This window comes from Mastomys coucha, unplaced genomic scaffold (assembly GCF_008632895.1).
Source record: "Mastomys coucha isolate ucsf_1 unplaced genomic scaffold, UCSF_Mcou_1 pScaffold4, whole genome shotgun sequence".
NCBI lineage: Eukaryota > Metazoa > Chordata > Mammalia > Rodentia > Muridae > Mastomys > Mastomys coucha.
In genome coordinates this window covers 44,913,704-44,937,782 of record NW_022196910.1, presented here as the reverse complement: position 1 = coordinate 44,937,782, position 24,079 = coordinate 44,913,704, and the positions used below count along the sequence as shown (strand labels likewise).

Below are 24,079 nucleotides of genomic sequence, written 5' to 3'. Positions count from 1 at the left end.
GCTGTCTTCAGACACACCAGAAGAGGGCGTCAGATCTCATTATGGGTGGTTTTGAGCCACCATGTGGTAACTGGAATGAGAACTCAGGACCTTCAGAAGAGCAGTCAGTGCTTTTACTCGTTGAGCCATCTCGTCAGCCCCCCAATAGGATTTCTTAATGTATGTTACTGACTTTGTGTTCCCTTGTTCCCTACATTTTAGCATCCATGAGTATGTTCTCTGATTTCCTGCAATCTTTCTTGAAGCACTCTTCAACCACAGTCTTTGATCTTGTAGAAGAGTATGAAAATATTTGTGGTAGTCAGGTAAGTTAATTCTGTCCCATGTTTGGTCAGCTTAAGTGCTTGAGGTTTTCTTGTCTCATTGGAGAAAAAAGGGAATCTGCTCCTTAGAAGAGAAAGTCTGGGGCCAGAGAGACAGCTTAGTGAGAAAACACCTTACTCTGAGAGCATGGAGCCTGAGTTCAGATTCCCAGCACACCAGGGCCATACCTGTGGGAGCAACAAGACAGATCCAGGAGGCCATTCACTGACAGTAACAAATGCACCCCGTATTGCAAGATACTGATAATGAAGGAGTCCATGCATATGTGGGAGCAGGAATATTGGGTTCTCTAGCTTTCATTCAGTTTTGCTGTGAACCTAAAATTACTATTTATAAAACAAGGAACATAACTTCAGAAAATGGTCACATGTGAGAATAAGCAGAATATTGCCTTGGGAAACAGCCGAGCAAATAAAGTGTTAGCCACACAAGTATGAGGACCTAAGTTCAATACGTGGCAGGGGTGAGAGATAGAGGGGTTCAAGGAGAAGTGGTGTTAAGAGAATGTCAGAGTACAGGCAGATGGATTGCTTTATTGGCTGGCTAGCCTATCCTGTCAGTGAGATCCAGGTTCAGGAAAAACATTGTCTCAAAAATTATGGTGGCAAACTGGGTCTACTGGCACATGCCTTTAATTCCAACACTTGGGAAGTAGAGGCAAACTGATCTCTGAGCTCCAGACTAGTCAAAGCTGTATGCTGAGACATAGTCTCAATAAATAAATAAGGAGGAGACCTCTGACGACAACGTGCAAGCACACACTCTTTACACACCCTCACAGACGTGCAAGTACACAACACACATTTGCATCTCAAAAGTCAGAATGAATACACAAAGCATACAGTTTTTGCTTTTGTTTTTCAAGACAATAGGGTTTCTCTGTGTAACAGAGCCATGGCTGTCCTGGACTCACTTTGTAGACCAGGCTGGCCTTGGACTCACAGAGATCTACCTGTCTCTGCCTCCTGAACACTGGGATTAAAGGAGTATACCACTGGCGCCATTGTATCTTTTAGCATTTAACAGTTTCTGGTTTCTTTGTTTGTTGTATTGGTTTCCATGCACACGTCTATATTGCATAAGAGTGTCAGGTCTGGGCTGGACAGTGACTCAGGTGATTAGATCACAGACTGCTCTTTCAGAGGAGTTTCTGAGTTCAATTCCAAGCATCTGTATTGAGTAGTGCTCAACCACCTGAAAGTCCAGCTCCAGTGGGACCCAGCTCCTCTAACTTCTGTGTGCAGCTCCATCCCTGAGAACATTTCTCACCACAGACACACACAAACATGTAATTAATTAAAAACTAAACCTTAAAAAAGGGTACAGGTCTTCTGGAAATGAGGTACAATTATGAAGTGCTAGGAATTGAACCCAGGCTGGCCTCGAACTCAGAAATCCGCCTGCCTCTGCCTCCCAAGTGCTGGGACTAAAGGCGTGCGCCACCACCGCCCAGCTTAAATATTTTTTAGTGTATGAAAGGGGGCATTTGTATGGAGGTCAGAGGACAGCTTGTGGGAATCAAGCACATTTCCCACTGGACCATCTCATCAGCCCTCAGTTGAGGATCCCGTAAATGACTGATATACAGATGACACTCTTCCTAAGCACTAGTCTTCAGATAGAGCATGTCTTTTGTGGGTGCTTTCTGACAGGGTAGGTAGTGAGTGTGAGTCTTGTATTCTAATGAGGATGACGATGTCTCAGTCCCCTTAGGTGTGCTACTCAGGACCTCTAGCAGATTTCCTTTGCCTCAAGTACCTAAGTCTCCTGCTAAACAATTTTGTACATGTTTCAAGGAAAATATTTGAGTAGTTTTTGTTAGATTCTCTTATGTGCCCAAAATTTAGTGATCAGTCACCAAAAGGGTTCTAGATCACTAAATTAGAGAAAGGAAGAACTTTGCTGACGTTTGGTTTAGAAATAACATGTTTTGGTACCAAACTTAAGAATTTTATTTTCTTGGTTTGTTAACAAATTTGTCAGACAATTTTAAGATACTTATTGCTGTTGGTTTATACGATTTTGTAAGGTAAATTTAACTTATCCTCTGGGTATATATGTGAGGAGAAAAAAATATATATCTGTGGCTAGTGTTGTTGAATCTGAAGATTAAAGTGTATTAAGCTTTTATGTATATTCACATAAATATATCCTGCTCAAATTAGCATCATTTCTTGTGAGGATGTTACACTGCATTCTATTAAAAACATAGGTAGTCAGGAAAATGTATATGCTTGTGTATTTATACTGTACAAGATTCGAGTTAGCACTCTGTATTTAATGCAGAGAGATATTAGGAACTCAGAATGGTGGACAAGCAGCCTCTTTACTTCTGTGTTTTTCGTTTAGGTAAATATCCTGGGTAAAATAGTGAGCCGAGCAACGCCTGGACTGCAGAAGTTTTCAAAGACAGCCAGTATGCTCTGGCTTCTTCAACAGGAGATGGTCACGTGGAGGCTGCTGGCTTCTTTGTATAGGTAACATTGTATAGAGCTCATACAACTTGTAAGTGAGATAACAGAAGCTAACAAGGCAGTTAGGCAAATTAATTCAGTGTTAATGAGGAGTAGTCTTAGGATAGGCTTTGCTAATCTTGGAATTTATCATTTCTAATTCTTAAGGTATGGAGATTAAGTTATGAGGAAGAGGAGCCATCAGGTCATAAATCTGGTAGCTGAAATGTTATCAGTCTGTAGCCAGACAAAGTACAATACTCCTGTAATCCCAGAGGTGGAGGCAGAAGGGCTGAAAGTTTGAGGGGAGCCCGAGCTGCAGAAAGTAAGGAAAGAAAGAGATGTGGTGGTTTGGGTTTTATTATGCAATTCTGAAAGAAAATCATGCTTAATTTTGTCATATGAAAAAGGTCCGTGCCCTTGGTTAGTTGCCATTGAGGCTGCAGTGGTGTCTGCCCTTTTTGTCCAGTGTCGGTACTCGCTCAAGTGATGACGAAGTTACTGCTTGCTTCCTATGTTAAATGTGAGGATGGAGCTCACTGTATCTCAGTGGTTTCTGCCTAACAGAGTGTGGAACAGCTTACCAGGTGGTTTCATGCATTTGTGTAAAGTAAACCTTTTTTATTTTGTATTATTTTCCCCAGAGACAGAATACAGTCTTCATTAGAAGAAGAAAATATGTTTGCAATTGCTGTAAGTTTTCTATTAATTTTTTCCATCACAGGTTTTTACCATTACACTTTGGAGATTTTATTTTTCAACCCTCTATTTTCTCTATTTTCATTTTCCTATTAAAAAAGATTTACAAGTACAGAGATGATGCTCAAAATAATCCAGTATTTATATTTATTGGTAAAGGTCAAAGTTCTTTTTATCCTGTGAGTTATTTAATGGAATAACTTGGTTTTACATCCTATCAAATGTGCATTTTATACATGCACATATAATCAAACTAATCTTAAACAATTTGTTCTGTTTTTGTTTTCCTTTTTTGAGACAGGGTATAGTTTTTGTAGTCCAGACAGCTTCAAAGTCTCCACCCTTCTGTCTCCCCGTCTTGAGTACTGAGATTATAGGTGTACACCGCCACACCACACATAATAAATTAATAAATATTAATTTATTTACTATTGGGAATTTTTGAGACAGTCTCCTGAAGTATAAACTGGCCTAGATCTGCCTGTCAGGTCAGAACTGCCAGTATTATGAGGGAGCAGATGGCACCCAGTCAGGCCTCATGAATGCCAGGCAGCTCTGCCAGCTGCACCTCTTATGTGTGTGTGAAGATAAAATGGCATCTTCACTGTTGTAGTTTACTTTACTTCTCTGTGTTGGAGGCGACTATCATTTAATGTGTAATTCTTGGTCAGAAAGGGAGCTTGTTTGCTGATGGTTGGAAGGGGCTGGAAACAGTCAGTGGTCTTTTTGGGTTTTGTTTCTTTTAGTTTCTGTTAACAACTTTCTGTAGTTTATTGTCATAAAGGATTATAATGATAGCTTCCTAATACTGCATTATTTCTGCTAAGATGGGTCATGTGGTATTCCTATATGTACCGCTGGATTTTATTAGGCAAAGACTTTAAGGTCTGTGGTCTATTTCTACAATACCCTCACATCATCTTGATGTGCAAGGTTGTGCAAGTTCTTCAGAACAAGTTTTTAAAAATCTTAGTTTTTTGGTATATGTTTTTGTTGAAGAATGTGCAGATGAACTTGTTCACTGAAGGGTGAGCAAAAATGTCTGTGAAAGCAATGCCTATTATGGTCAGGCTTTTTGCTGCTGCTGGCTTGTCTCTCCTGTCCAGAGATACACCCCTAGCCCCTCTCTGGTTTTGGTTTAGTTTTTGAGATAAGGTCTAATGTAGGCCCAGATCCAAATTTTTTAAATTATTTTATCATTTTATGCAAGTGTTTTACCAGCATTTATGTCTGTGTACCATGTGTGCCTGAGAATTCCCTTGAACTGGAGTTCAGTGGACAGTTAGGAGCCCCCGTGTGGGTGGATGATGAACATCAAACTCATGCCCTTTAGAAGAACAGCCAGTGACCTTCACTGCTGAGCCCTCTCTCCAGACCCAGTATTCTAGATATTAAAGCATGTGTCCACTCATAAGGCGTAGTATTACTAGAGAGTTAATCAAGTACTCTGTTACACTGGTGTCATATTTTTCTTGTAGATAAAAAAAAAATTTTTTTTTTTGAGATTTATGTGTTGGCCTACATGTGTATCTGATGCTTGCTGGGGTCACAAGAGGGTGCTGGATCCCTGGAACTGAAGTTAGGTTGTAAGCCTCATAAGGATGCCAGGAATTGAACCCTAGTCCTCTGTAAGAGCAGCACGTGCTCCTAATTGCTGAGCCATCTCTCCAGTCTCTGCTTTCGTTTTTTAGCCAGGTATTGCTGTGTAGTCTAGGCTGCCTTCATACTCTAATCCTCCTGCCTCAACCTCTTAAATACAGAGATTACAGGTGTGTACCCCTGACCTGGCTTTAAAGACAGTTTCAAACACCTTGGGTAGCACTCAGGTTTTATTGCCTATTAACTTCTGCTGTTTTAAATGAAAATAAAGTTCTGACATGGTAACATGACTACAACCAACTCTCTGTATAATTTGGAGATGGAGCCATATTTGTTTGTTTGAGAATAGATCTTGCCTTGTAAGCCTGGGTGACTGGAGTTCTTGGCACCCCCACTGCATCATAGGCACACACCACCCTACCATAGCCAGCAATCTTTCCTTCTCTCCATGTGCCTGCGTGCATTTCCCTTATCTATCTGTGGAAATGGAGATGTTATTTTCACGCGGTGCTTGCAGCTCACGTTTGTTCAGGCCAACATTGTGACACTAAGCTATATGCCAGCTCACAGGCAATTTTAAAAATCCAAGTAGAACAAACTAAACTATAGGGTGAAAAGTAAACAGTGTATAGTTTAAAATTTATTTATTTATTTAGGTTTTTCAATACAGGGTTTCTCTGTGTAGCCCTGAATGTCCTGAAACTCGATCTCAAGAGCTCTATCCCCCTGTCTCTACCCCACAAATGTATGATGAAAGTGCACCACTACTACCTGGCTTCAAAAATCATTTTTATTCTTGATTTGTTGTTGGTCTTTTTGTTTGTTTGTTTGTTTTGTGCCTTGTGTGTTTTTTGGTTTGTGTTGTTTTTTTTAATGTGCGTTGGTGTTTTGCCTTCACTTATGTCTGTGTGGGATGCCAGTTCTTGGAGTTACAGGCAATTGTGAGCTGCCATGTGGATTCTGGGATTTGAACCTGGGTCCAAAGGAAGAGCAGCCAGTGCTCTTAACCACAAAGCCATCTCTCCAGGCCCTATATATAATGTTTTTTAAGAATACATACACAGCTAGGCATGGTGATACATACCTTCAATATAGGAGTTGGGAGGCAGGGGCAAGCAGGTCGCTGTGGACTCCAGGCCAGCCAGGGCTACACAGTGAGACCCTGTCTTAAAAAAAAAAAAAAAAGAGAGAGAACCCCTATAAAGCAAAGGGTAAATAAATACACAGATTGTTAAAGGTGCTCATTTGTAATGGGCCTTGGTCTTGAAGTCATCTGAGAGTGGCTTCTCTTCCCTCCCTTTCCTGTCTCTGTCACAGGGTATTAATGCCAGCGAGAAGACGGTTGTGGAAGCACTGTTTCAGAGGGACTCGCTGGTCCGGCAGAGCCAGGTGCGGCTGGAATTCTTAAATTCTTTCTTTTAAAGAATCATGGAGAAAAGGCAAATGACTTTTTTTAACCTAAAATATTTTTTAATTTTCTTTTTACCTAATTTTTTTTCCTTATTTGTAATTAAAAGAAATTTGGAATGTTGTTCTTTAACTTTTAAATAATTATAACCTTTCTGTTTCCAAGGATAGACTATTAAAGATAGCATTAGTCCTATAGGAAATACTATTCATTGTTGTATGTTTGTTTATCTCAATAAAGTAAAAATCGTGGTTGGAAAAAGTTTTTTGATATTGGAAACTTCAGATTAAGGGTGGAAGGACTACCAAAAATAAAGCACTTCTGAGTCCCAGTGATATTTCTTACTTTGTTTCTTTCGTAGTTGGTGGTAGACTGGCTAGAGAGTATTGCCAAAGATGAGATTGGAGATTTCTCGGACAATATTGAGTTTTATGCAAAATCGGTATATTGGTAAGTTACTGAGCCTTTGTATTTTCTTGCAAGAATACATTTTATGCCGGGAGGTGGTAGTGCACGCCTGTAATCCCAGGGGACGCAGAAGCAATGGATCTTTTGAGTTCCAGGCCAGCCCAGGCTACATAGAGACCTGTCTCAAAAAGAGAGAAGAAAAGACACTATTGAGAAAATACAGGCATCTGGGAAGATGCTCAGTGGTTAAGAGCACCTACCTGTGCTCTTCCAGAACACCTCAGTTCAGTTCTCAGCACCCATGTTGGATGGTTTACAACCTTCTGGAACTCCATCTCCATCTTCTGGGCTTAACTTCTGGACTTTCAGTATTTCTTAAATACTGAAAACAAATTGGGGCTGACGGGTGTGGTGGCACGAACCTTTGGTTCCGGCACTGGGAGGCCGAGGCAGGTGAGTCTCAGGGCTATACCAGCGAGTTCCAGACCATCTGAGACTACACAGATGACACAGTAAAAGGCAAAGACTTCAGCAGATGCAGGCTCTGATTGACACCAAAGCATGAAAAGGAGTTCACCAGCCTCCTTCAACTGAGACAAACTGCCTTTCTGTGTTATTTTTTTGTGTGTGTGCGTTTTTCTACATTCATTGTTGTTTTGTGTTTGTTTTTTCCTTTGTTTTGAACATATAGGTGTACTTTTATGGGATGTGTTTTTTGTTTTGTTGTTGTTATCTAGAAAAAAATATTCAGATTGCCCCTTTAGAAAACTGATATTTCTTTTTTCAGGGAAAATACCCTCCACTCCTTAAAGCAGCGGCAGCTGCTGTCTTACATAGGAAGTACCCGTCCTCTTGTCACGGAGCTGGTGAGTTCCTAGCTAGCATGACTGTCACTGGGATGAGATGCCACAGCCAGAGCAATGTGGGGAGGAAAGGGTTTATTGAAGGAAGTTGGGACAGGAACCTGGGGGCAGGAGCTGATGCAGAGCAGAGGATGCTGCTTACTGTCTTGCTCCCACGGCTTGTTCAGCCTGCTTTCATATAGAACCCAGGGTCACTAGGCTAGGGGTGGCCCCACCCACAATGGGCTGGGAAGAAAAAGCCCTATAGCTGGATCTTACGGAGGCTGTTCCTCAACTGAGGTTCCCTCCTTTCAGATGACTGGTGCTTGTGTCAATTAACTTAGAACTAGCCAAGACAGTAAGTGCTTTTGGAAATTAAGGTTGACTTTAAAGATAAGAGATATCCTTTCTTTAGTCACATTAAAATCATTTTTGTTTGAAATTCATTGTGGTTGTGTGTGCTATTTGTCACTAAATGTTCAAAAACACAAAAGTTGTACGTAAGAGTAATGATTTTAGAAATTCTGTGGAAATTTGTGTTTTTCAAGATTTATTTTTATTTGTGCATATGTATATTTGTGTGGGAACATGTGCACTTGTGAGTACAGGTGCCTGCACAAATCACAAGAGGCACCTGGGCCACCTGGAGTTACAGGTAGTGTGAGCTACCCACCCTGGGTACTGGGAACCAAACTGGTTAACTGCAGAGCCATCTCTCCAGCCTCATTTTTGGGGTTTTGTTTGTTTGTATGTTTGTTGATTGATTGATTGGTGTGTGTGTGTGTGTGTGTGTGTGTGTGTGTGTGTCATACAGGCTGGCTTTGAACTTGAGACCCTCCCCCTGCCTTCTGAGCGCTCTGGAATATTTTGACTTGTTCATTAGTGACTAGTATGCAGTTGGCTTTGTTGTTTTTGCGGGTCTGGGTGTTGTATTTGTTTGGTTGTGTTTTACTCTCCTGAGGACTGAGCCCATGCACATGCTGGGCAGCCTCTCTACCACTGGGCTATACCTCCAGCTCCATTTGTGGTTTACATGAGAGTAATCTCAAACCGAGTACTTAGTGAGCTCTCCTGCCCTGAGTTCTCAAAAGGGCCATGTTTTCTAGTCACAGTCCTTTGGGTTTTTCTTTGTGTCTGTTCATTTTCTAGGTCTGTTGTAAGTATAGTGAGGGAATAAGCTCAAATAATGCAGCATTACCTGACCCAGCTTGACTAGGGAAATGGTACCCTGAGCTTAAAGTCATTTACTTCTGTATGTACATGCCATATAGATTCATCATGGTTTTATGATGTGTGTAGGAGCATGTAGGGCCAGTGTTGTAGCTTATGATCTCAACAGCAGAGCTATGCCAACTGGATCGCTAGCACTGTATGCATGATCCACTAAAGTAGTAAATAATGACTAAACAAAAGTGTTCAATGTATGTGTGTTCTGAATTTGTATCGATAGTGGGGGTTGTTTTTCACAGGACCCAGATGCTCCCATTAGACAGAAAATGCCGCTTGATGATCTGGACAGAGAGGATGAGGTCAGACTGCTGAAGTACCTCTTCACTCTCATCCGTGCTGGCATGACAGAAGAGGTGAGTGGCGTGGCCCTGCTGATCGGGGGTCCAGGTGATAGGCTCAAAGAGTCTCGGTGGCCGGCTGTGCTTCTTCAGTGCTGTAGTCCCCTCCAGTGTCCTGCTCCACCCTCATGGCATTTCCAAGTAGAGCACACAGCTGTGACTTCCAAGCAGTGAGTGCCCTCTGGTTTCCAGAGCTCTTAGCAAATTCTTCAGCAACCCAGACTTTGCCTTATTCCATTGAGAATTGCACTGGATATTCTAGTCACAGCCTCCTTCCTTCTCATGTTTAAGCATGACACTGGGTGATGTTCCTTACACACTTAAGACTGCATTGCCAGCCAGGCAGTGGTAGTGTACCCCTTTAATCCCAGCACTTGGGAGGCAGAGGCAGGCGGATTTCTGAGTTCGAGGACATCCAGGGCTACACAGAGAAACCCTGTCTCAAAAAACCAAAAAAAAAAAAAAAAAAAAAAAAAAAAAAAAAAAAAAAAAAAAAAAGACTTCATTGCCTCTGACATTTTCCTGGTTGCTGAATTTAAGGAAGTATCAATGGATTAAATGAGTGGTAGATCTCATTATAGAGGTGGTTTTTGTTTGGTTGGTTTTAGTTTTGTTTGTTCGTTTTAGTTTTTCAAGACAGGGTTTCTCTGTGTAATCCTGGCTGTCCCAGAACTCATTCTGTAGACTAGGCTGGCCTCTCTGCCTCCTGAGTGCTGATATTAAAGGCATACACTATAACCACCTGGCTTATAGAGATTTTTTTTTTTTTTTGGTGTTTTGAGACAGGGTTTCTCTATATAGCCCTGGCTGTCCTGGAACTCACTCTGTAGACTAGGCTGGCCTTGAACTCAGAAATTTGCCTGCCTCTGCCTCCCAAGTGCTGGGATTAAAGGCGTGCACCACCACCGCCCGGTGAGATTTTTTATAATAACTTTTTATTCTATAAATAATGGTCTATCAACTCCATTTACTTTAGTAAAATTCCATGTTAGTGAGTGAGTGCCATAGTGCCCTATTAGCAAGCCTAACATGAAGAAAGGGGGAATTGTTAGAAAACTAAGGTGCTCAGTATATAGCAGTTGATAAAGTGCTTGCTTCGTGTGTGTGAAGCCCAGGCTTGATCCCCAGCCCTGACAGAACAAAAAGTAACAGCCTCAGCCATCCACATTTGTGGGTAAAGTGGGATGCCATTGCCAGTTGCCTCTGTCATCCCCTGTGACGTTGCTGCTCCTTGATAGCTAGTCTTGTCATTCTGGGTTTGCTTTACCACAGAGCACAGTGCTTTTCAGGTCTGCACCAGTGATGTCACTAACAGTCCCTTCTGGTTTCTGAAGGCACAACGGCTCTGTAAACGTTGTGGACAAGCATGGCGAGCTGCAACCCTGGAGGGCTGGAAACTGTACCATGACCCTAATGTTAATGGAGGTACGTTGGGTTTTGTTCTGAGAGTTGGGTGTGGAGGTAGTTAGCTCCGTATGCCAATGTTAGTTGATGGCAGCTTTTCCTTCTAGGAGTGCCCGAAATGCTCCTTTTAAATGGCGACTTTTCCTTTTCTGTTTTGTAGGGACGGAGCTAGAACCTGTTGAAGGGAATCCATATAGACGGATCTGGAAGATTAGCTGCTGGAGAATGGCTGAAGATGTAAGATGATGAAATACTCACTGAGACTTAGTTTCCATCCAGTTTAATTAAATGATGGTGCTGAGGAGTTATGAATGTGCAGTGTAGCATGGAGAGAGGCTGTAGTCAAGTTAGGAATGGGCTTGATGGCTAGGGACTGAGCTAACCATGGCTGTGAGGCAGAGGCACTGAGGCCGAAGCATATGAGCATAGAGAAGACTAGGACCACAGCTTCAGCCGGCTTCTCAGAAGACATCACACCTAACTTTTGAAAACTTAATAGATTTGGGATGTTGAAAATGAAGACTCAAGGAGTTAAAGGTGTATGCCTAGGTTGGGAAGCTCTAGCCGTGAGAAGTCTGGGAGGCCGGATAGAACCAGTCCTGTGTGACAGGAGGAACACGTTTTTAAAGTCCCCACAGAATGCAGGATTGTGCAGGCAGTCTCTCAGGGTTTGTGGGCGACTGGGGTTATAAGAAAATGCTTTAAGATGTCATCAGTGATGTGGAGAGTGAATAAAAACGTGAGCCAGATAGATGGCTCTTTAAGTAGAGTCACTTTCGCAGAGGCTTGGCGGCCCTTATGGAGGAGGGAGAGGACGCACTTCAGAGTTTTCCTTTGACCTCTGCACATGGGTGCACATATGTTTGCTCCACACACACAGTAATAATTGTGTTGAAATGAAATGAAAATTAAAGTTTTTTAGAGGCAATAAAAGCAGACTTTTACATCGGTCAAACAGTTGATAAATTAGTAATACAATAAACTAGGCACTTCTTTTTTTAAAGACCTGGAATTTGCTTGTTGAATTGGATGTCAGAAAACTGAGAGCAAGAGTATTTAAGAAGAGTAGCATGGCCATGCAAACTAACCATGATGTAACTGAAATCACAGATGTAATGAGGGGCCTGTTAGATTACCCAGCCACTAAGAGATACAGGCTACCTGTGATGGCACCATAGGAGTAGAAAGGGGAGTCTCTAGAGTTGCTTGTTTGATGACAAGAAATGCTGACACTCCGTTAACAGAGCCCTTACAGTAAAATAGGGTAAGGTGATGATTCTCACTGTGCTTAGGAATGGATGGAAAGCAGTGCCTCCTGAGCTTGGCATTGTTCCCAGGCCAGCATGGGAAGGCAGTGCTGCTGAAACCAGTGGAGGAGAGAGTACTACCTGGGCTACATCTGTGTGGGTTAAAGCTCTACCATAAGTGACCAGAGCTTCAATTGCACTGGCCTTGTGTGCTCTCTGTATTTGAGATTTAATGTTGACTTTTTTTTCCCCCTAAAGATTTTGGGATTACTTGATGAAAATAAAATACCACCCGAATGAACTTATATTCACTGGATATCATTTAAAAACTAAGTGACTAAGAATTATGAAGAGACCCACACACTAGGAAAAGTAATAATCACAAATCTTTTTACTCATTGTGTTTCAGGAACTTTTTAATAAATATGAAAGAGCGATTTATGCAGCACTGAGTGGGAATCTTAAGCAGGTATGCAATGTGGTAATGTTTAACTCTTTCTATGGAATAAAGCCAAATACTTAAAGTGTTCCCACAGTTGTGTGTAGCAGACTTGAGCTGCTTCCTCCAAGCCAGAGACTGTCAGGCAGCAGGACAGTGACAGCCTGCTTACTGCGACACTACCCACATATGTGTGCATGCCATTTTTTGTTTCTGTGTATGGTTTTTTAACTGTTGGCTTGTTTCTGTTGTTCCTTTGTTATAGTTTCTTGATACGTGGCTCATTCTGGCTCACACTTGCTTTTTTGCTGTAATGTTTTTATTTGGGTTTTTGAAACTAGGATCTTGCTTTGTAAATCAGGCTGTCCTCAAACTCATGACCCTACCACCCCAGCCTCCTCTGTGATGAGGTTGTAGGCATGCCCTTGGCTCTTCCAGGAAGAATCACAGCACCTATTTCCTGATGACTCCTGTACCCAGAGTATATGTAGAAATGCAGTGCTTAGCCCATGTGCGTTCCCCAGAGCGCCTTTGCTCTTCACATTTCAATAGCTGTTCTGACTCATGATGATTTGAAATACCCCTTGTCATTAGAATGCAGTGTGACTGTGAATTTGGTATAGAAAAGTCTTAATCACAAACTTCTCAAAAGTTCTAGTTTGGTAGAAAGGTTATTTGGTATATATTTTTAAACCCCTCAGTGTCATCAGAAGATGGTTTTTAAAGTTTGTGCTCAGTGGGTAATTGGTTTTCCTTTTGTCTTTGCTGACTGTATCCATGTTTCTCTGTTGGAATGGATGAAAAGCTCCTTCCGGTCTGTGATACCTGGGAAGACACAGTGTGGGCCTACTTCCGGGTGATGGTGGACAGCCTGGTGGAGCAGGAGATTCGGACATCAGTAATGACACTAGATGAAAGTGAAGAGCTCCCTCGAGAGTACATGGAAGCGAAGTGAGTAGAGCTCAGTGACAGGCACGGTGGCGGTCACTACAGGGAGTTTGGCTGCACAGCACTCTTCACATTGTCATTTCTGTCCCTTTTTGTTTTTTCTGCTTTTGTAGTTGGACCTTAGAAAAAGTTTTTGAAGAACTTCAAGCCACTGATAAAAAGGTAAATGTTAACATAACTCTGTTACATGTAGCATATGAAATTAATGTTACGTAGTTGTACAGTGTAACTGAAAAGTAGAAAATATGTAAATCTCCTTTCTCATCTTTTCCTCACTGCTATCAAAATAAGAGATCTCAAAAAATAATATTTATTGGATAAGGCCTGGTAGTCTGTGTTGTAATCCTACCACTCAGAGGGCTGAGACAGGATCCTTGCCATGACTTCTAGAATGGCTGGACTTTGTAGTGAGACCCTGTCTCAAAACAAAATGAAAAACATTTTTTTAAGGTTTTTTGTTTTCAGCAATTAATGTATATATGCACTTGTGAAAACAAAACAATTTTAATGTGGGCAGTAAGACCTGTATAATTCCTTCCAAGCCCAAGCCCCTAATCCTTATTTCCTCTGACAGTACACATAGCAACACATACACATTACATCTTTCTCCATGGCCTTCAAGTCCAAATAAGCACTGTGGATAGTGCAGTACAGGGTTAGGCAGGCGCTGTAGTTGCTGAGGTAGAGCGTTAGGCAGGCGCTGTGTATACTCAGGTAGAATGTTAGGCACTGTGGATGCTGAGGTAGAGTGTTAGGCAGGCGCCGTGTATACTGAGGTAGAGCTGGAAAGGTTCAGGTCATGTTTCCATTTAATAGTCATCTCTCCAAGCTAATTGCTATATTTTAGCCAACTTTTTTGTTTGGTTCTTTCTTTTAAGAGATAACTGAAGCTGGGCAGTGGTGGTGCACACCTTTAATCCCAGAAAGGAAAGGAAAAAGGAAAGGAAAGGAAAGGAAAGGAAAGGAAAGGAAAGGAAAGGAAAGGAAAGGAAAGGAAAGGAAAGGAAAGGAAAGGGAAGGAATAGGTCCAGCTGCCTGGCACTTACTTGAGAGCCCAGGCTGTCCTGGACTCCTAGGTGCTGAATTTTCAGGTGTGCCATCATACCTGGCTTTAATGTTCTTTTTATTTTTGTTTTGTAAAGTTTTTCCTTCAGTTAGCTCTCAGAGTGGGTCTCCTCACAGTCTCTCTGTATACACGTCACTGTTCTTTGTTGTCAGCCATACTTCCACCATTCTCTGATGGCTGTATAATGTTCTGGAGGATCCGGTGTACAAGTGTTTGTTCTGTACTGTTTCCCTTTAGAAGGTTTTCACATTGATTCTGGTACCGTAAAGAACATGTATATGTGTGAAGATGTGTCTGCTTCCTGCTAGAGCTGTCTTCTAAAACTTGGCAGTGTTGCTGGGTTCAAGAATGCAGATGTACTCTTCGGGTGTATAGTTACATTTCTCGGCTTTCTAAGTTAATGACATAGCATGAGTGTGCCTTCCAGCTATACAATTAAAACTAAACTAAAAGAAAGAAAAACATGCACAGCAGGAGAAAGCATCAGATTGCAGTATTGGACACTGTCACAAGCAGTTAATTAAACTATGCATTCAGTTCAGTCCCGAATGGCATGCTTTGTATTTTTTTTTATTTATTAACTTTTATTGCATTATGATGAGAAAGGTTACATGATTTCAACTTGTCTGAATTTGCTAAATTTAAAAACATATTTTAAGTAAATAGAATTAAATCACATTCTTGTTTCCCTTTTATGCTTTGTATTTTTGCCAGCCCAACGTTGTAGGTAGGAAACAGGGCTGAGTTTGTTCCCTGTGTCTATTTGTGAATTTACCTTTAAGAAATTTTGTTTTAATTTTGTATTTTATGTCAATGGGTGTTTTCCCTGCATGTATTATGTCTGTGTACCACATTCATGCAGTGCCCATGATGGCCAGAAGAGGGCATCAGATCACTTGGAATTAAAGTAAATAGTTACTAGCTGCCATCTTTGTGCTGGGACTCAAACCCAGGTCCTCTGAAAGAGCAGCCATTGCTCTTAACTGCTGATCTGTCTCTACGGCCTCTGTTTGTCTATAAATTCTCTGCTCATATCCTATAACTATTTTCCGTTAGGTTTCATTTTTTTATTATTGCATAAATATACTCTGTACAGTATGGAAATTATTGGGTTTTTTTCTGCCAAGGGTTTATGGTTGCTGTATAAATTTTTTGGGAAAAGTATGAGTATGGAAAACTAAGTCAGGAATAGAAGAAACCATCTCAGGTTAGGGAGAGTGTCTGTCTGACAGGTTAGCGCTGTGGGAGTCACAGATAATGTGTTAGTCGCTAGGTAAACTTACAGTATCACAGAGCTGTCTGTACTTGCTATGATCACTTAGGAGAGGGTGCAGCATCCTGCTTCCCAAGAGACTTGTTTCAGTGAATGACTAAATAGACAAGGCTAGAAATAAACTTCATCAAGAGTTTCAGGACTCTCATAAAGCCAGTAATAGAACTTTATTGGGAGACATAAAGACACGAGGAAAATAAAACATAATTTTGAATGAGGAGATTTGAAAACGTCGGTCATTATAAAATTAACAAAAGAACCCTAATAATTTAAGGAGATTGTATTTGAGGGAAAAATCTGAGTAGAAGCATAAACAAGAATGACAAGAACTATCTAAAATGCAGGAAGGGTGCTTCCTCACGCCCTAAGGACCAAGCAGCACTGGGTGGAGTAGGTGTGGGGAAACAAGTCCCAGACCACAGTCTCAATTATAACAAGCATTATCGGGTGTGAGCTTTGGTTCCACAGGAAACAGTGATAATGTAAGAGAAAAAGTCCTGGCAAAGTTGGCTTCCATTGGGAAGGAGCAGAGTCAGAGCCTTAACTATGCCATTCATTGAGATAAATGCCAGATAGAACAAATGTTTTCAATGTACAAAAAAATAAGTATTAAAAGACAGTTGACTGACTACTAGGAAAATATATTTGGCACAAAAAAAAAAATGAGCTTTTTTTTTTTGTTTTTTTTTGTTTGTTTGTTTGTTTGTTTTGGTTTTTTGTTGTTGTTGTTTTTTGAGACAGGGTTTCTCTGTGTAGCCCTGGCTGTCCTGGAACTCACTCTGTAGACCAGGCTGACCTCGAACTCAGAAATCCACCTGCCTCTGCCTCCCAAGTGCTGGGATTAAAGGTGTGCGCCACCACCACCCGGCAAGCTGTTTTTTTAAAGAGCATGGCTCCCTGTGTCTGCTCACTGCTGGGTGGTGATGCTCTCAGAGACAGGCAGAGAAGAAAATAACCTCAAAACGACTCTACACAGTGCTGCTTGTTATTTATTTTGCCTAAGACCTGTGGACCCTTCCATTCTAGTTTGCCATGGTATGCCAGGATAAACAGGAATAAAATGTAAAGAGTTGTTTGGGCCCACAGGTGGCTCAGTGTGGGAACACTCTGGGCTGAGCCTGAGCACTGAGTTTCCCCTCTAGGTCCCACATGGTATTTGGAAACAGTAGACTCCCAGAGATCAGCAGTCTTTGTCCTTTGTCCTTTGTATAGACATGCATGCACGCACACAGGATAAATAAGTGGGTGTTTTAAAGAGATAATAAGTAGAATTACACTTCCTAAGATTAGGTTGTCTTATGGGAGATATCGTTCAGTTCTGGGTTTGTGTGCCATGAATATATATTATCCTAAAGGCATTGTCCTTCCCTTTCTTTGTTTGATCTTCCTAAAGCCTTTCATTTCTAGCATTGTATATGTCCCATTAAAAATTGACATTTAGCAATGAATACATCCTTCAGAATGAATGCAGAAGACTTATGGCAATGTCACACTTTTTTTTTCAGAGAGTTCTGGAAGAGAATCAAGAGCATTACCATATAGTTCAGAAATTCCTTATCCTGGGAGACATTGATGGTAAGGTACAGGTTGATTTTACTTTGCCTGAGTTCTTCATTTGTCTCTTTGAAATAGCCATTCTTGAAGCAGTACACCAGACTCACTGCATCTTTTAGTCCTTCACTGACATTACCCCTCACGTCTGACCATGTTGATGTGTTTCCTGTGGTTGGGGTTGGCAATGAGACTCCAACCGTATTTGAGCTGGCATGTCCTTGGTGACACTTCTCTCCCGATTGTTTCTTACTGTCAAAACTTTTCTCTGATGGCTTTGTAGGTTTGATGGATGAATTTAGCAAATGGCTATCCAAGAGCAGAAGCAGTCTACCTGGACACCTCCTCCGATTTATGACACACCTCATTCTGTTTTTCCGCACCCTGGGACTACAGACCAAAGTAAGTAAAGGTGGGCAGCTTTGTCTGCTCTTCCTGCTTGTGGTTACCCACCTGTCATCACCAGGGACCGGCCCTGGCCTGCCCAGGCACTGCTGAGGCAGGACACAGCATTAGACAAAGGACAAAGACTGATGATCTCTGGTTTTATAACTCTCTTTTACTGTTTTGGGGGCCAGAAACTGAAGGCTTCTGGAAACTTAACTCTGTTGTTATTCCTTGGTTAAAAGCTAGGCTCTGTAATAGTGACAGGAAAAGGCATATTAACAGCAGGAAGCAATCCTGAGATGAAGTCTCTTGGGCCCTGGCCTCTTAGAGCTCACCCATCACAGCCATGCAGAACAGTGGGCCATCTCCAGAAAAACTCACTTCAGCCTTTTCTAGATGGCTTCTGACAATCAGGATCACCTCATATGGTTTCCTATTGATAACTCATTGTGAGTGGTTTGTAGATTCTAGTCTATGGCCAGAGTGCTGCTGGTTGCCCAAATTTAAAGAAATTAATCCTCGTTGGTATCCAACTAAGCTAATGGAATCAAAATAAATTCTGTGTGAGAATTAAAATAATTTCTTTTTCCATTCTGTGTTTCTTTTCTCTAAATGTTTGATAACATTATGGTAGGAATACACACAAAAACACAGTGACAGGAAGTGAAGAGCTACAGCTTTGGACTTAAAGATCTTGAACTCAGATCCTTACTCAGTAACTGCGAGCTGTGTGATTCTGGGTATATAAGAACTTCTTTCTGGGGCTGGTGAGATGGCTCAACAGTTAAGAGCACCAACTGCTCTTCCAGAGGTCCTGAGTTCAATTCCCAGCAACCACATGGTGGCTCACAACCATCTGTAATGGGATCTGATGCCCTCTTCTGGCATGTGTCTGAAGACAGCTACAATGTACTCACATAAAATAAATAAATCTTTAAAAAAAAAAAGAAGAAGAACTTCTTTCCTCCATAAAACAAGCAGGACCTGCCCACAGAGAGACGTACTAAGAGACCAGTGACCTTTTAGCAGGGAAAAAATGTTTGCCACCAAGCCTCATAACCCACATAATAGAACAAGAGAACTGACCCCCACAAGTTGCATACACAGTAGATAAATGTTTAAAAAGAATGGGTGGGTTGTTCGTTTGTGTAAGGTGAACTGAAGCAGTGCATGCGCTCATGAGCATTTGGCTTGGAGAGTTACCACTTAGTGTAAATAGTAAATTTCCTCATGCATTTGAAAGTAAAACTTTTATTAGAAATTGTATTTTGTACCTATAAGTAGTGATGTTAATAACTGGATTTCCTATGTGTTTTTCCTATGAAGGAGGAAGTTTCCATTGAAGTTCTAAAGACATATATACAGGTAAGCTTTTAGAATGTCCAACTTGGTTTTGTTTTATTTATTTATTTATTTATTTATTTATTTTAATGAAAACAAAAATCAAAATGGTACTGTTTTTTAACATGTATTTTTATTTTATATGTATAAGTGTTTTGCCTTCATGTTTGTATCTGCAGTGTGTTTGTGTGTGCTCACTTGTGTGTGCACATGGAGTAATGAATGACTGTGGACCATCATGTGGGTACTGGGGACCAATCCTGGGTCCTTTACAAGAGCAACGAGGGCTCTCAACCTCAATCTGTCTCCAGTCCCCAAATGATGCTATTTTAATACTGTGGACTCTGGAAGCCACTGACTTTATAGAGATCTTGGAATTTTTCTAAATACATTTCTAGAAAATTATTATGATCTGAAGCACATATCTATGAGTCTTTGCTAAATATATTTGCAATTTTGAAGCCAAGCTTTCTCAAAACACTGCTAATTTATTTGGTGTACTTTGATTTTTGTGTTCTGTAGCTGCTAATAAGCGAGAAGCACACAAACCTCATAGCATTCTATACCTGTCATTTGCCTCAAGACCTCGCCGTTGCCCAGTATGCCTTATTTTTGGAAGGTGTTACAGAATTTGAGCAGCGACACCAGTGCCTAGAGCTGGCTAAGGAAGCAGGTAAGCAGTTAAGAATTCTATCTGTTACTGCTTTTTTAGGTGTATACTGCATAAAATAATGAGTTTTGTTATATCATTTTTCAAATGAATATTTATAGGTACTTTTATTATATTTATCCCCTATATCTGCTCACATAAAAAAATATGTTTGTGCATAAAGGAAAGGGAAGGAATTCGCATATGCATAGCATGAACATGCCACAGCACAAGTGTGAAGGTCAAAGAATGACCTCTCATATTGGTCCCCATCTTCCACTGTGTTTTGAAGTGGGGTCTCTTGTTTTCCTGCTGCATGGAACAAGCTAGCTGGGCCAGGGGCCTCTGGGGAGTCTCCTCCCTCTGCCTTCCTCTCCTCACAGAAGTTCTGTTCCACACTCAGGCTACAGCATCCAGTTTTTCATTCATTCGCATTGGAGAACTGGACTCAGGTCCTCATGCGTGTGCAGCACAGGCTTTACCCACTAGGCGTCTTCTCAGCTCTCCGGTTGGCCATTGTGGGCAGATTTTCATTTTGGGTTTGGCATTTGTCTTATAGTAAGTCTTATTTGAGGGGGAAAAAGCAGGAGTAAAAATCTCAGTGAAATTCTTTTAGAAAATGAAAAAAACTTTTACTTGTGTAAATATTTTTAAATTATAATATTCTATGTAATGTTTTTTAAATTTATGTATTATTTTTAAAATAAAATTTTAGCAGTGCACACATGTTCAAGTTCCATGATCCTATGTGGAGGTCAAAAAATGGCTCACAGAAGGGATGCTCTCTCTCCACCGTGTGGGTCCTGGGAATTGAACTCCAGTCACCTGACTTAGTGGCAAGCCACTTCACTCACTGAGCCATCCCCCTGGCACTGTGTAATATGTATTGTTTTAGAGCTGGAGATGTACCTCAGTGGGAGAATACTTATCTAACATCTGTAAAGCTTGATTCAATCATCAATACCAAAAGTGTGAAAAAGAATCACTCCAAATTTACCAAATATTATAACTGTTCAAAGAATATTCATATTAATAATTACTCTTTTTTGCTATTTCCAAAAATTCCTTAGATTTGGATGTTGCTACGATAACAAAAACTGTAGTTGAGAATATTCGGAAGAAAGATAATGGTGAATTCAGTCACCATGACCTGGCTCCATCCTTAGACACAGGCACTACTGAGGTAATGTGGGCGTGGGGAATGAGAGTTTAATGAAACTTAGAATCTGTCATCTTGTTCCTTGTGAACTTCTTCCCTTTTTATACTGGCTCCTGACTGCCTTTTTAAAAAACATAAAAGCCTTTACATTTTTTTAATATATTTATTTTATGTGCATTGGTGTTTGCATGCATATATATATGTCTGTGCACCTTATGCATGGTTGGTACCCAAGGAGGCCAGAGAAGGGCATTGGATCCCTTCGAACTAGAGTTACAGATAGTTATGAGTCACCATATAGATTCTAAGAATCAAACCCATGACCTCTGGAAGACCAACCAGTGCTCCTAACTACTGAGCCATCTCTCCACCCTCAATGCCTTTTAAATAACAAAAATTGGCAACAGTTTTAAGGTTTTATTGAAACATTTGACTTATGTTATAGAAGGCTTCAAGTGCGGCTCCCTGCTGGAGTGCTTGCCACCTGTTTGAGCCCTGGGTTGTTTCCTGTATCCCATACCAGATGAGTTAGGTTGGTGGAACATTAGTCATTAATTCCAGATTCACAGGCCAATAAGGTTTTCCGAAACATGAGAAATGGTTTTCATTAGAGTGTGTCATGAGCTCCACTCATTTGCAGTTATCTTTGAAGTAAAATGGATTTTGTCGTCATTCAATGACTAGGAGGACCGCTTGAAGATCGATGTGATCGACTGGCTGGTGTTCGACCCAGCACAAAGAGCGGAGGCCCTGAGGCAAGGCAACGCCATCATGAGGAAGTTCTTAGGTAGGCTGTCCTCTTACGGCTTCTCATCTGATCCCCACATGTCTAACTTTTGTTTTGTTTTTGCAGAACTTTTCACTTATTTCAGTGAATGGGAAGGTAGGAAGTTGGTAAGAACCGTAGCTCCCCTCAGGAGCTGATGTTGGGCAGTCACTTGCCTCCATCTGTGCTCCATCTGATCCAGTGATCCATAGAGAAACCATTTGAGTTGACTTTAGAATGGCCATCTGTTCATTCAGTAAATATTTACTGGGGTGGTGGAGATGGCTCACAGTTTAGAGAGTTCGCTGCTCTTATACAGGAACCAAGTTCATTTCTCAGCGCCCACACAGTAGCTCACAACCATCCATAATTTTAGTTCCAAGATCTTCTGGCCCCTGTGAGTACCAGGTCTATACCTGATGTGCATACATACATGTAGGCAGAACACTCATACACATGATAGAAAATAATTGAGTAGACACTGAACAGCTGGAAGTTACAGGCCTGTGCTGATTATCCCGAGCATGCTCAGTCCACGAGGTTAGAGTCACAGGGTTGGCCTTCGTCCATCACAATGGCAGGTGCTTGTTCTTTAGTCACTTTTTGTTTTGAGTTGGGGAGTACACATGTGCCGTGATGTGTGTGGAGTTCGGAGGACAACCTACTTACATATCCTTACCACTTCCAGCTTCTCTCTCTCCACCATGTTAGTCCCAGTGATGAGCAACAGTCGTTGGGCTTTGCAGTGAGCACATTGCCTACTGATACACCCCTCAGCTAGCTCCTCGACTGTTGCAGAACACAGCTCACCCTGGGCTCAAGTCAATGATTCTTCTTTTTTTTTTTTAAAGATTATTTTACTTTATGTGTATGGGTATTTGCCTGGTGTATATATATGTACACCACATGCATGCTTTGTTGAAACTGCAGTTACAGATAATTGGTGTCCTGTGGGTGTTGAGAATTGAACCTGGATCCTCTAGAGGAGCGGCCAGTGCTCCCAACCACTGAGCCACTTCACAGCCCCAAGTCAGTAGTTCTTTAGCAAAGCCTGCTTGTATATCTCCAGACAGAAACAGGTACCAGGGGACCACACTGCATGTGCAGGTAAAAGGCTGAGATCCCACAAAGAAGGGGATAGCATTGGATCTCAGTGTTAGCACACACATCTGAGCAAGCTCTGCAGGAGTCCTATCCATGCACACTTTATAAAGGCTTCCTCATGCCATTCACAGTTTCAGAGTGAATTTCCTTTATGAACAGTCAGGGAATCCATTACTTAGTAATGCCCTAAAATAAAACTTCACAAAACTGCATCTTATAAACCATGATAACAAATTTTGTGACAGCCTAGAAATAAGAACTAAGAGAAAACAAATGTAATCTTTCAGAGATCAAGAAGCGTTTACATAATTCAACTCTTAAAAGTAGCTCCCTGTTCCCTGGGCAGGGCTTCCTGAACTGTACTGCTGTAGAGTAATCGAGCTGAGGGCCAGAGAGCGAGCTGCAGTCTCTGCTCCTGACTGTGGGTGTGAGGTGACTGTCGGGAGGTTTTGTTGCCTTGACTTTCTGCTGTCATGTAGATTGTAACCTGAAGCTGAACTAAAGGAGACCCTCTATCCCGTGTCACTTTTTGTCAGACTATTTTATCATAGTAGCAGAGATGAAGTTAGGACACTTCCAACTTGGTTTGCAATCTGACAGTCACAGGCCCTTGTTTACACTCGCTGTAAAAAGGGTTCCTTCTGTTTTCGTACAGATAACTTCTCCTTTTTTGTCTCCCTGAGAGGCTAGTTTTGTGTGCTTCTCCAAACAATTACCAGGGAGACTTGAACTTAAGTTGTATAGATCAAAAGCTATATGACTGGATCTATAAGCAGAATAATATTCGCTCTGATTCTATTCCTAAAAGATGTTCTAGAATAATTTTGGCTTTGTCATATCACAAGCAAAGCCTTGAGAAGACACGGCTCAGTGTGAGAAGATGCAGTTTCTAGTCAGCTGCCTGCCATAGCCAGTTGCTCATACAGAATGCCACCACATACTTGTTTTTGTTTTTAATATTTCCACCAAAGGGAAGAGAACCAGTTTCTCTGTCAGGCTTTGTATTATGAAACCAAACTGATTTAATAATGAGTTTCTATTATAGTAATGGAAAATTATTATTATAAATTATAAAAGTATAGTATTATAAAATTATAGTATCGTTTAAATGATAACATTAGCTCTCAGCCTTTGGGAAATATTTCTTTCTTGAAGACATAGATGTCTATGAAAGTGACTGCCTTTGTTTTTGTTTTTTGGTTTTTTGGAGGGTTTTCGAGACAGGGTTTCCCTATGTAACCCTGGCTGTCCTGGAAAGTGACTGCCTTTGTGTCCCTGTCACACTGAGTTAGGAAAGATTGCCAAGACCTTTGAAGAATTCTGTAACCTGAAATAAAATCAGTAATTTGATGCTGTAAGAAGCAGCCAGAAGCCGTGCAGTGGTGGTGCACGCCTTTAATCCCAGCACTTGGGAGGCAAAGGCAGGCGGATTTCTGAGTTCGAG

The 24,079-nt window shown here is 41.3% G+C and overlaps 1 protein-coding gene across 2 annotated transcripts in view; it reads left to right on the top strand.

The window, feature by feature from the left end:
• Positions 1-24,079, top strand: part of Nup107 (nucleoporin 107) — a 43,338-nt gene that overhangs the window by 9,945 nt on the left and 9,314 nt on the right. For both annotated transcript variants that reach the window (XM_031349534.1, XM_031349535.1), the window contains 18 exons: positions 202-305; positions 2,674-2,801; positions 3,422-3,470; positions 6,393-6,464; positions 6,845-6,933; positions 7,679-7,757; positions 9,203-9,316; positions 10,636-10,726; positions 10,866-10,942; positions 12,362-12,421; positions 13,197-13,342; positions 13,453-13,501; positions 17,184-17,253; positions 17,513-17,631; positions 18,943-18,981; positions 19,480-19,630; positions 20,677-20,789; positions 21,450-21,552. In XM_031349534.1, the coding sequence (XP_031205394.1) occupies positions 202-305; positions 2,674-2,801; positions 3,422-3,470; positions 6,393-6,464; positions 6,845-6,933; positions 7,679-7,757; positions 9,203-9,316; positions 10,636-10,726; positions 10,866-10,942; positions 12,362-12,421; positions 13,197-13,342; positions 13,453-13,501; positions 17,184-17,253; positions 17,513-17,631; positions 18,943-18,981; positions 19,480-19,630; positions 20,677-20,789; positions 21,450-21,552 (1,653 nt within the window). The remainder of the gene's footprint in view (positions 1-201; positions 306-2,673; positions 2,802-3,421; positions 3,471-6,392; positions 6,465-6,844; positions 6,934-7,678; positions 7,758-9,202; positions 9,317-10,635; positions 10,727-10,865; positions 10,943-12,361; positions 12,422-13,196; positions 13,343-13,452; positions 13,502-17,183; positions 17,254-17,512; positions 17,632-18,942; positions 18,982-19,479; positions 19,631-20,676; positions 20,790-21,449; positions 21,553-24,079) is intronic.